Source organism: Abramis brama (genome assembly GCF_963993115.1).
Source record: "Abramis brama genome assembly, chromosome: 7".
Lineage (NCBI taxonomy): Eukaryota > Metazoa > Chordata > Actinopteri > Cypriniformes > Leuciscidae > Abramis > Abramis brama.
In genome coordinates this window covers 2,248,726-2,260,870 of record NC_139969.1, presented here as the reverse complement: position 1 = coordinate 2,260,870, position 12,145 = coordinate 2,248,726, and the positions used below count along the sequence as shown (strand labels likewise).

The 12,145-nt window shown below is 38.5% G+C and overlaps 1 protein-coding gene across 1 annotated transcript in view; it reads right to left on the bottom strand.

The window, feature by feature from the left end:
- Nucleotides 1-3,316: 3,316 nt before the first annotated feature.
- The window catches only part of LOC311086436 (uncharacterized protein), a 157,208-nt gene continuing 148,379 nt past the window's right edge, over nucleotides 3,317-12,145 (bottom strand). The window contains exons 12-15 of the mRNA XM_084119320.1: nucleotides 9,681-9,860; nucleotides 8,878-9,072; nucleotides 6,560-6,739; nucleotides 3,317-5,948 (exon numbers count right to left, since the gene is read on the bottom strand). Of these exons, the coding sequence (XP_083975446.1) occupies nucleotides 5,677-5,948; nucleotides 6,560-6,739; nucleotides 8,878-9,072; nucleotides 9,681-9,860 (827 nt within the window). The 3' untranslated portion in view covers nucleotides 3,317-5,676. The remainder of the gene's footprint in view (nucleotides 5,949-6,559; nucleotides 6,740-8,877; nucleotides 9,073-9,680; nucleotides 9,861-12,145) is intronic.

The following is a 12,145-nucleotide window of genomic DNA, read 5'->3' as shown; positions in this document are numbered from 1 at the left end:
CACAACCACACACACACACACACACACACACACACTCACTCACACACACAACAATAAAACAAAATTAAAAGTTAAGAACAGGTGCAGACAGTTTGGAATGTTTGGTTGAGATATAACTTAAACTCATTGATTACATTGTAAGTTTACAGTAAGTTTCAATGATCTTTGAATCTCATTCCAAGAAGTTGGTGCACTATAAATAAAAGCAGTTTTTCCAAACTCTGTCTTCATTAAGGGAACATTTAAAATAATATATCTACTTGAACGCAGATTATACCCTTGACTATTGAAAGTTAATAGACTAATCATATACAGAGGAAGCTGGCCAACTATGGCCTTGTACACAAGTATAAGTCAATGCTTGTACCTTCTTAAGTGAAGTGAAGGCCAACCTACCATTTCATACAGTGCACAGTGATGAGTATAATAATTTGTACGAGTTATAAATCTTAGAGCAGAGTGATAAACAGAGTCTAATGATTGTAAAAGAGCCTTAGTGGTATTTCTGTAAAAAACATCTCCATAATTTAAGACAGGTAAGAAGGTAGCTTCCACCAACTTTCTCTTGGCTGACTGTGAAAAACGGGCACCATTCCAAAAATAAAACCCCAGCTGTAACCTTAACTTAGATAGCAATTGTTTAACATGTAACTTGAATGATAAGTCCTCCTCCAACACAAAGCCTAGGTATTTGTAGGAGGAGACCAGTTCTATAGATTTACCCTGCAGAGTGTAAAGAGGTGGTGGAGAAGATTCACACTTATGTTTCCTAGAAAAGACCATGCATTTTGTTTTCTTATCATTCAGAACTAGTTTTAAAGAGAGGAGGTTGCGCTGAACTATTACAAATGCTTCCTGCAACTTTGAAATGCAACTATCAATGGAGGATGCAAAACAATAAATGATGGTGTCATCTGCATATAAATGAATACTTGCATCTGATAGGTTATCACCAAGATTGTTGATATATAATGTAAATAACAGGGGACCCAAAATGGACCCCTGTGGCACACCAGATTCAATACTGAGCCTATCAGAAAGAGACCCCTTGATTTGCACCCTTTGGCACCTATTCTTTAAGTAGTTCCTAATCCAACCTAATGCGGTTTCAGAAAGACCGATACTGTGTAGACGCGATAGAAGAATACCATGATTGACAGTATCAAAAGCTTTAGTCAAATCAATAAACACTGCAACACATGATCTTCCATTATCTAAGGCGCAGGTAATGCCATTTAGAACTTTCATAGTTGCAGTTACCGTACTATGATTCTTTCTGAAACCGGACTGAAACCTAGACAAAATACTGTTACTAACCAAAAATTCCTTTAGCTGTTCGGTGACAATAGATTCTAAAGTTTTGGCTATAACTGATAGCTTAGAAATCGGTCTATAATTATTTAAGTTGGTTGGATCACCACCTTTCAACAGGGGTACAACCAGAGCAGATTTCCAGACATCAGGGACAACATTCTGTTCTAATGATAAATTGAAAATATAAGCTAGTGGGTCAGCAATGATCTCAGCAGCTACTTTCAAAAGATATGGCTCAACTTCATCAGGCCCTGCAGACTTCTTAATGTCCAGATTTTTTAAGGCCTTTAAAACTTCACTTCTTAAGATTGGAGAAAAGCTAAAAGTAGGGCTATCTTCTCTCAGAAGAGGAGACGGATTTGGTATATCACTCACAGAAATTTCGTTAAAAATAGAACCTGAAGAAATGAAATGCTTATTAAAGCTATTTACCATATCCGTCCTATTAGTAATAAGACTATCTTTTACTAAAATTTGATCAGGAAAATCATTAGATAACGTGGAGGGAGAAAGTGATTTGATGGTTTTCCCAAATTTAATAGGATTATTTAGATTTTGTGAGGTTTCATTTAGATAATATTCAGATTTTGATCTGCGTATAAGAGCTGTACATTTGTTTCTCAATATTCTAAATGCTACCCAATCTCTTTCTGTATCCGATTTCCTCGCTGTGGCCCAAGCCAAGTTTCTTTCATGAAGGAGTTCAGATAATTCATTTGAGAACCATGGATTGTCACGGCCTTTTACTCTGAATATCCCAACAGGTGCATGCCTATTCACAATCTTCAAGAATAAAGTGTGAAAATACTGCCATGCAGTGGTCACATCAAGTATTAAAAACAGTCTATCCCAGTCAGATGCAAACAACTCATGCAGAAACCCTTGAGTATCAAACAACTTAAAGCAACTCCTTTTTGTAATAATTCTAGGTTTTACTTTGGGAATTTTACAATTCCTTATAGCGACTACAGTACAATGATCACTGACATCATCAGGAAACACCCCTGTATAGGTGTATTTATGGGGTTTATTTGTTAGTATAATATCTATTAGAGTGGACTTGCTTGGGTTCTTATGATTAGGTCGTGTAGGTGATTCAATAAGTTGAGTAAGATTCACAGAATCACAATATGCTTTGAACTGATCTGAGTTTGATGTCAACCAATTCCAATTCAAATCACCCAATAATACAAGATCTTTAGAAAGCAAAATCTGATACACAAAAATAAAGATACAGTGCCATTTTAAAGGTGCCTAATGTTGTTTTGGAGTCTCCTACAACAGCTTTACATGCGTCCATGCAACACTTTAATGATCTCATTGCAGCATCAGCTCTTTTCTCTCAGTGTCTGAAACAGTTAGTTATTCAGATTCAGGCCACATCCACACGAAGCCAGAGCTTTCCCTATCCGATCTTTTTTCCCCTCGTTTTAAAAAGAAATCCGTAAACACAGCGTCGTCTCAAGAAATATCTGCGTACACACGAAACCACTGAAACCGACTCAAAACTATATACATGCCAGACCAGTATGTGGCGCTGTAATTCTGCCACGGAGATACTATCTTAAGAAGACTTGGAGCATGCGCATAAACAAGCATCATAGCATAAGAAAGAAAATATAAATAAATAAAGAAGTAAATAAAGAAATAAAATAAAAATACATTCAAGTAAATAGTAAATAAAGAAATAAAAGAGGCTCAGTATCTTCTGCAGGACGAACACAAGCATGTCGTCCGCTGTTGTTGTTGCTGTTACTTGACGTAGTGTGTCTGACTCGGGTCGACACGTGGGGTGATGACATCATCGTTTCACAAAATAAACGGATTGGCTGTACACACGAAAAAGCAAGGGTGTCGTTTTCAGATTTATCCACTCTGGGACCCGGTTTCAAAAAACAGCGGTTTCAAGCTCCCAAAACGCTGGATCCGTCTGGATGAAACGCCGATACGATCCTACATTTTTACGTATACAGCTAAACACGTCTCCGTGTGGACAAGTCCTCAGTCTCATATTAAATGTAAATTTCAAGATCATACTCATCAAAAGATACTTACTAAATGTTGGATTATATGCTTTGAATCAGTCTTGTGGGCCATGCATTGTAATGTGATCTGGAGATTGGCATCGCCCAAGATTTTTTTCTCTTTAACACACAAAACAAAAGGAGAAAATAATCAGGGGAAATTTTATTCTTATTCATATTCAAAACATAGAAATACAGACATCCATAGTAATGTAATTTTGCTCTTATTCATAAAGTTATCCGGTTAAATAAAGTTTGGGAGCAACCAATCAGATCCCTGACAACATACTTGTACTGAACAGCAGCGTTTATCTCAGTTTCTCGACCCTTCTACTCACAGTAATCCACTATCTAACCCTGTTGTCTGCTGATGTTCAGGATGTTCAGAGCTCTTCTGAATGACTGAGATCCCGTCCATATCCAGCTGAACTGAATGAACACTGAAGGAACCGATGCCCTGGACCAACACCATTCAAAAATACATTTTACTTTTTCAACACACACAGTGATCCAGTGACACAAAACACACCGTTCTTGAAGTCTGACCGTCACCATCAGCCGCTTGTATCTGCAGCAGGTTCTGTGCTAAACGAGTCTTTCCAGTGTAAACCAGAAGGAGAAGCTGCTGCAGGACAGACGGGAAGTCTTGAGTAGATTGTGCTTCATTTGGCAAACACCTGTACATCGGCCTGAAGCAGTGCGGTGGAGAAGAGGCAGGCATGGTTTGAGCTGCAGACCTAGACTGAATTTAGGCATCATCAAACTCCACAATACGGTTCATGTTCCCTTATGTTGGCAGTGAAATTATGAAGTGAACATGTATCCTTCACAAGTAACGTAATGCATTACGATAAAATATTGATTTTAAATATAACTTTAGATCTGTCTGATTACAAATCAAAAAAAAAACACTCCTTTCCTGGTTAAAAAAAAAAAGAGTTGATTTTCAGAAGTCAACAGATTTGCAACAGCTGAATGTAACATTTTTGACAAGTCAAACATGTCAGTCTTTTGCAATATATTAACGTTTCCAGCACGTTTTATAATTACCCAAAAATCTAACATCGGTCACCCCTCACACACGTCCGACAAAAACTCTGTCGGTTGGAATATTAGAACTAAAAATAGCGGTCCAGGGAGTACATGCATTACATCATCATTTTACAAGAAGAGGAGGAAAATGGCTTCCAGAGCGGCTTCAGCATGAGGCTTCAGTCTGTCAGAGATGATAACGTACATAATACATAATGCACCTGAATTTGTTCTTCACTCGCTGAAATTGAATCAGGAATGATCACGGAACTGAGTGAAATACTTTACACTGCATGCTAAAGAAAAAAAACACAGATCCAATTGAAAATTTTACCGGGTTAGTGAACATCATTCAATATGTGTTGTACGTTATATATTCTGACAGACATTTCTGAAAGATGATACTATTTTACATTATTTGTTACATTTAATTACCCCTTAGCAAATAGCATTGGAACAGCGCTTCTGATTCTGTGTCTATATATAAATATATACACACATAAATCTGGGATAAAAAATGAAAGGATTTATAAAGAAAGTTAAAAAATAAACACAAATTTTTGACAAAATAATACACCCGGCGCAATGCAACGTTGTTTAAATAGCAAATGCATTTGTGCCCATCTGTGAGTCCATCTGTGGCCCATGGGCTGCTGGTCTGAAAACGAGGTATATGTTCAGGCGCATTGTTGGTGCGTTGCTATTTTGAGGAACTGAAATAGACTGAGACATAAAGATGGTGGAATCCAGCTTGTCCCGTAGATGGTCTCGCTTTAACCTTTAATCTCGCGCACAAGCAGATCCGTTTGCGCTCTGGAAAAGTGTTCAGTCTTTCTGTTTGCAAATTGCGTCATGTAAATAGTGAACCCGCCCTGGCACAAGCGCAACTGGCTTTTAAAGGGAATGGGAAATTACACTCTGATTGTTTTTTTTTTGCACCTTACGCCCAAAACACACCCATTACACATTAGGAGAATAGGGACAATGCTTTTAGACCATGTGCCGGGACTGCCGACCATTTTTCCCGTCGTTAAACTAGCAAAAGTGGATTCGGACACGACCTAAGTGCACTTGCTCCCTGCGACCATGCGCTTAGATCATTAAATAGGCAGATTCTGTCATTAATAGAGCCCTTAATGTTAATTACATATCAATATGATTTATGTTTATACATCTCCACTAATTTATTAGACAACTGCATATACCTTATAGTTTTAGTAATAGTTATCTTTAAATATTATGTCGTCAAAATTATAAATGTCAACATTATAAAGACACAATTTCTCTTTCATTAATTTGATATAATTCAAGTTTTCTTAGTGTCTTCATGCTTATCATGCTTCTTTGGTCTTCTTGGGAAAAGATTTGAGATCATGGTCACACCAAGTGCTCCTCTGGTTCCTGAATGTTCCACAGACTCCGGGATGGACCGCAAAGACCCGAATCCTGAGCTGCGAGATGAGACTTCTGAGCATGATGAGCTAAAAACTGAACCGCTGTCTGCTCCTGATCGTGATCTGAATGAACTGTAAGCAGAACTTCCCACAGACCATCTGTCCGACCGCTGATCTCCACTCACTGGGGAAAATACATTTAAATCAGTAAAAGGTTTGAAACTCTTATAAAACAAAATTCTGAGATTTAAAACTTTCAATATGTTCCTAAAAATAACGCAGTCTATTGGTAATCATTAAAACATTATACAAATACTTTATAAACCAGACGGTATTTTACATGTTTTGTCCCTGTTTTATCTATGATACCTTTATTACAAGCCTGATTGCTATTTAATGCAATCATTTAAAGTTGACCATATGAATGTATAGAGAAGAAGAAATGATCAGTATAAACACGTGCTTAAACTCCAGAAAATGTTGATCATAAACATAAGAAGATCAAACAAAATATTATGTGTGCTTTTATTTTATTTCATATCAGGTTTTTTATTTTATTTACATAAATTCAATGATCAAAAATTGAGAAAATGGAAGGAGATGTAGGCTAGAAAAGGTCCACATTGTATTATGGGGGAAAATATGTGGTGACAAATTTACAAAAATGTAAACTAAATATTATATTTTCACAACAAAACAGATGGTATTCATGGAAACCATAAGCTCTAATGCTGTAAAGAAGGTCACAGGGAGACCAAAATGTACTGAAAGTGCCAAATAAAACAAGACACTCACTGCTTGGTGGTTGCAATTCAATGCTGTTATATCGTTTTATGGCCCCTGACACGTAACTTGTGTAAGATGAACCTCTGGAATGTGATGAACCGAAAATTGGGTCTGCTCCTGATCGTGATCTGAATGAACCATAAGCAGAACTTCCCACAGACCATGAATCAGATCCATCATCTCCACTCACTATAATAATGAAAGCAGAGAGCAGATTAGTAGAACATTTACAACATGAATGCATTTGACAGACACTTTTATCCAAAGCAACTGACATGACATTGAAGGAATATATTCATCAGTTCATGTGATTAATTCAGATGGTCAACTTTATGTCAACTCTAAATGGGTTAGGAGGATTCACTTCATTGCAGAAAGTTGGTATGATAATAGAACTTATATGAGATTGAAATATAAGCGACAAATAATAGTATGAGCAACCCTCTACAATGCGAGTAAAAGTTTGCATATGCGAGTTAATTTCACTCTGGGCGACTAAATAATGTCAATCATTAGCCATTGGCTAATAAATTCTTAGATTTTACTCGCCAGCGTGTGTGTTAGATGCCAAGTATAAGTTTAGCATAGATATATATATTTTTTAAAACTCTGTCAGTTGGAATATTAGAACTAAAAATAGCAGTCCAGACAGTAAATGCATCACATGGAAACACACACTACGAGATGTTTCGACTACATCATCATTTTACAAGAAGAGGAGGAAAATAGCTTCCAGAGCGGCTTCAGCATGAGGCTTCAGTCTGTCAGAGACGATAACGTACATAATACATAATGCACCTGAATTTGTTCTTCACTCGCTGAAATTGAATCAGGAATGATCACGGAACCGAGTGAAATACTTTACACTGCATGCTAAAGAAAAAAAAACACAGATCCAATTGAAAATGTTACCGGGTGTTACGCCTGCCTGTTTACCCCTACTGGCTCTGCTACACAGTGCAGATGTTAGTTGGGCAACAGGTGTATTCAATCTCTAATTAACTCACCATAGGTATAAAGACCTGTGACTTGGAGTGAGAGCTCTCTCACTTCTTTCTTACATTATTTCTTTTGTATCTTTGTTTTTCCATATTTATTTTTAGTGCCAGATATTGTTTATTTAGTAACCACACGCGTGTGTTTTTTCCCCTAGACGTCGGTTTCTTTTGATTGTTTAATACTGGTTCTGCTTGATTTGTTAATAAATTGTTTTTTTGTTAAAGTATTTGGTTGTTTGCCTCTTTTATGTTGCGGTATATGAGCCAGCCGTAACACGGGTTAGTGAACATCATTCAATATGTGTTGTACGTTATATATTCTGACAGACATTTTTGAAAGATGATAGGCCTACTATTTTACATTATTTGTTACATTTAATTACCCCTTAGCAAATAGCATTGGAACAGCGCTTCTGATTCTGTGTCTATATATAAATATATACACACATAAATCTGGGATTAAAAATGAAAGGATTTATAAAGAAAGTTAAAAAATAAACACAAATTTTTGACAAAATAATACACCCGGCGCAATGCAACGTTGTTTAAATAGCAAATGCATTTGTGCCCATCTGCGAGTCCATCTGTGGCCCATGGGCTGCTGGTCTGAAAACGAGGTATATGTTCAGGCGCATTGTTGGTGCGTTGCTATTTTGAGGAACTGAAATAGACTGAGACATAAAGATGGTGGAATCCAGCTTGTCCCGTAGATGGTCTCGCTTTAACCTTTAATCTCGCGCACAAGCAGATCCGTTTGCGCTCTGGAAAAGCGTTCAGTCTTTCTGTTTGCAAATTGCGTCATGTAAATAGTGAACCCGCCCTGGCGCAAGCGCAACTGGCTTTTAAAGGGAATGGGAAATTACACTCTGATTGTTTTTTTTGCACCTTACACCCAAAACACACCCATTACACATTAGGAGAATAGGGACAATGCTTTTAGACCATGTGCCGGGACTGCCGACCATTTTTCCCGTCGTTAAACTAGCAAAAGTGGATTCGGACACGACCTAAGTGCACTTGCTCCCTGCGACCATGCGCTTAGATCATTAAATAGGCAGATTCTGTCATTAATAGAGCCCTTAATGTTAATTACATATCAATATGATTTATGTTTATACATCTCCACTAATTTATTAGACAACTGCATATACCTTATAGTTTTAGTAATAGTTATCTTTAAATATTATGTCGTCAAAATTATAAATGTCAACATTATAAAGACACAATTTCTCTTTCATTAATTTGATATAATTCAAGTTTTCTTAGTGTCTTCATGCTTATCATGCTTCTTTGATCTTCTTGGGAAAAGATTTGAGATCATGGTCACACCAAGTGCTCGTCTGGTTCCTGAATGTTCCACAGACTCCGGGATGGACCACAAAGACCCGAATCCTGAGCTGCGAGATGAGACTTTTGAGCATGATGAGCTAAAAACTGAACCGCTGTCTGCTCCTGATCGTGATCTGAATGAACTGTAAGCAGAACTTCCCACAGACCATCTGTCCGACCGCTGATCTCCACTCACTGGGGAAAATACATTTAAATCAGTAAAAGGTTTGAAACTCATATAAAACAAAATTCTGAGATTTAAAACTTTCAATATGTTCCTAAAAATAACGCAGTCTATTGGTAATCATTAAAACATTATACAAATACTTTATAAACCAGACGGTATTTTACATGTTTTGTCCCTGTTTTATCTATGATACCTTTATTACAAGCCTGATTGCTATTTAATGATATCATTTAAAGTTGACCATATGAATGTATAGAGAAGAAATGATCAGCATAAACAGGTGCTTAAACTCCAGAAAATTTTGATCATCAACATAAGAAGATCAAACAAAATATTATGCGTGCTTTTATTTTATTTCATATGAGGTTTTTTATTTTATTTACATAAATTCAATTATCAAAAATTGAGAAAATGGAAGGAGATGTAGGCTAGAAAGGGTCCACATTGTATTATGGGGGAAAATATGTGGTGACAAATTTACAAAAATGTAAACTAAATATTATATTTTCACAACAAAACAGATGGTATTCATGGAAACCATAAGTTCTAATGCTGTAAAGAAGGTCACAGGGAGACCAAAATGTACTGAAAGTGCCAAATAAAGCAAGACACTCACTGCTTGGTGGTTGCAATTCAATGCTGTTATATCGTTTTATGGCCCCTGACACGTAACTTGTGTAAGATGAACCTCTGGAATGTGATGAACCGAAAATTGGGTCTGCTCCTGATCGTGATCTGAATGAACCATAAGCAGAACTTCCCACAGACCATGAATCAGATCCATCATCTCCACTCACTATAATAATGAAAGCAGAGAGCAGATTAGTAGAACATTTACAACATGAATGTCTTTGACAGACACTTTTATCCAAAGCAACTGACATGACATTGAAGGAATATATTCATCAGTTCATGTAATTGTAATTAATTCAGATGACAAACTTTATTTTAACTCTAAATGGGTTAGGAGGATTCACTTCCTTGCAGAAAGTTGGTTCACACAGAAACAGAACATTAGATATACGATTACAATATTCAATGTTGTTTGACCTTGCAGCTTTTGCCTGGTTTCCTAATGAAGCTTAACAGGGTTAAACCCAAGTATAGGTCTCTGCAGGACAGTAATAGGAGTTACCAGATCAGTGGGTGAGGCCATAAACAGAGGGGGGTTTTCGACCGTGTTCCCTGATTTGCCCATGTCACAGTGTGGGTAGGGTTTAGGGGTGGGGTTGGGTGAAGGGCATCATTTTCATTGCATGATTTATAAACACCCACCAGTTTGAAAACACCCGCACATTTAAAAACACCCACTTTTGTTCCACAGAGACCCCATACTCATTGAACCTGGTCAGTATCAGGAAGGCAAAATGCAGTCTTGGTAATAGAACTTATATGAGATTGTAATGTAAGCGACGAATCAAATGTTACACCCATATTTTTAACAGTATGAGATGGAATTAATGTAGCCCCACGAATGGATAAATTCAGTTCAGACTTTTTAAACCTTAAAAAGGCAAGACCATAAAGAGAAATCAGAATTATAATTTTATAATAATTTGGGACACAAATGATACAATTTCATGTTTTTTATTTTATTTGAAACTTCACCTAATAGGCATGGAGAGCTGCTATTGCTGCTACATACACCTTAAGCGTAGACAGGGTAAGACCGGCAGAGAAGCGATCATGGAGGAACTCCAGCACTGAAGCCACCGGGCACTGGGTCCAAACCACGCTCCCTACACCAAACGGTGAAAACGTTAAACTTTAGGCCTTACAGTCTCCTTGTGGATGGAACTCTAGAGTTGAGCATGGTCTTGATCACTCCGGCTGACAGGCCAGCTTCTAGATACTGAGCCCCCTCAGGGGCTCTGGGAAAGCAAGTCCCTCCTGATGGGGAATCTCCCACGGAGGACCTGCCAGGAGTTATATGATATCCGAGAACCTTACTCGGGCCGGCCAGAATGGGGCTACCAAGAGTAGACTGACCCTGTCCTAACTCTTGAACTCTCGGGAGCAGACCGATCAGGGGAAATGCATACAGGCGTAGCCTCGGCCTGTACCATGGCATGCAGCCCAAGAGGAGCTGGATGCGTGAGGGAGAACCACAGCGGTCAGTGGGTCGTCTGATGAGATGCGAATAGATCCACTTCCACTGGGCCGAATCTCTCCAATATTGACTCCACCATCGGAGTGGAGTCTCCATTCCCTAGGCCTCAGCTCCTGCCTCGACCAGATGTCTGCTCCCAAATTCTGGTCCCCAGGGACATATATTGCCCAGAGGGACAACAGTTTCCCCTGGGACCACAAGAGGATCTGGCCAGTCTGCAAAGCGGGAGCAACCTCAGACCCCCCGATAATTTATATAGGAGACCACCGACATGCTGTCAAACTGAATCAGGACATGGTGGCCGCTGAGTGAACCAGTTGTAGACCAGTGTGGTTGTGATTTGACTCACAATGGTGGGAACTGTCAACATCCTGAACCTGGATCTCCTCAGAGAATGGTTCAGATGCCGCAGATCTATAATGGGACGCAACCCCCCATCCTTTTTTGGAACCAAGAGGTACCGGCTGTAGAACCTGGACTCTTGTTCAGGAGGAGGAATACATTCTATGGCCTCCTTCACCAAGAGGGTGTGCACTTCCTTCCTGGTGTGTCCCGAAGCGCACTTGACTGCGGAATACAGACATCGATTTCCTGAAGATTCCATGGAGGAGCAATTCTCACTCGCCCCTCCCCTTCTTCGCAAGAAGAATTGTCTTCAGATCCGTTTTCTTGCTCGAAGGCTTTGGGCCAGAGTGTTGCTTAGACCCACAAGCAATATTTTGTCATTATTACATTTTAGGAAGTTGCTAAATAACCAGATTGTGGGCGACAATCTGAAAGCCACAAAAAATTGTCGACCGAGAGGCTGAGCAGGGAAAACTAATCTGCCAGATGCGCTTCAGTGATGACAAATCCAAAGACTGCATTTTGTCGTTTTATTATCGTGAGAAGCAAACAAGGTTGTGTATTGAAACATTCCATAATTGTTTCTCAGACATTCTATATAATATAGCGTTCAGATAGCGGTCAAC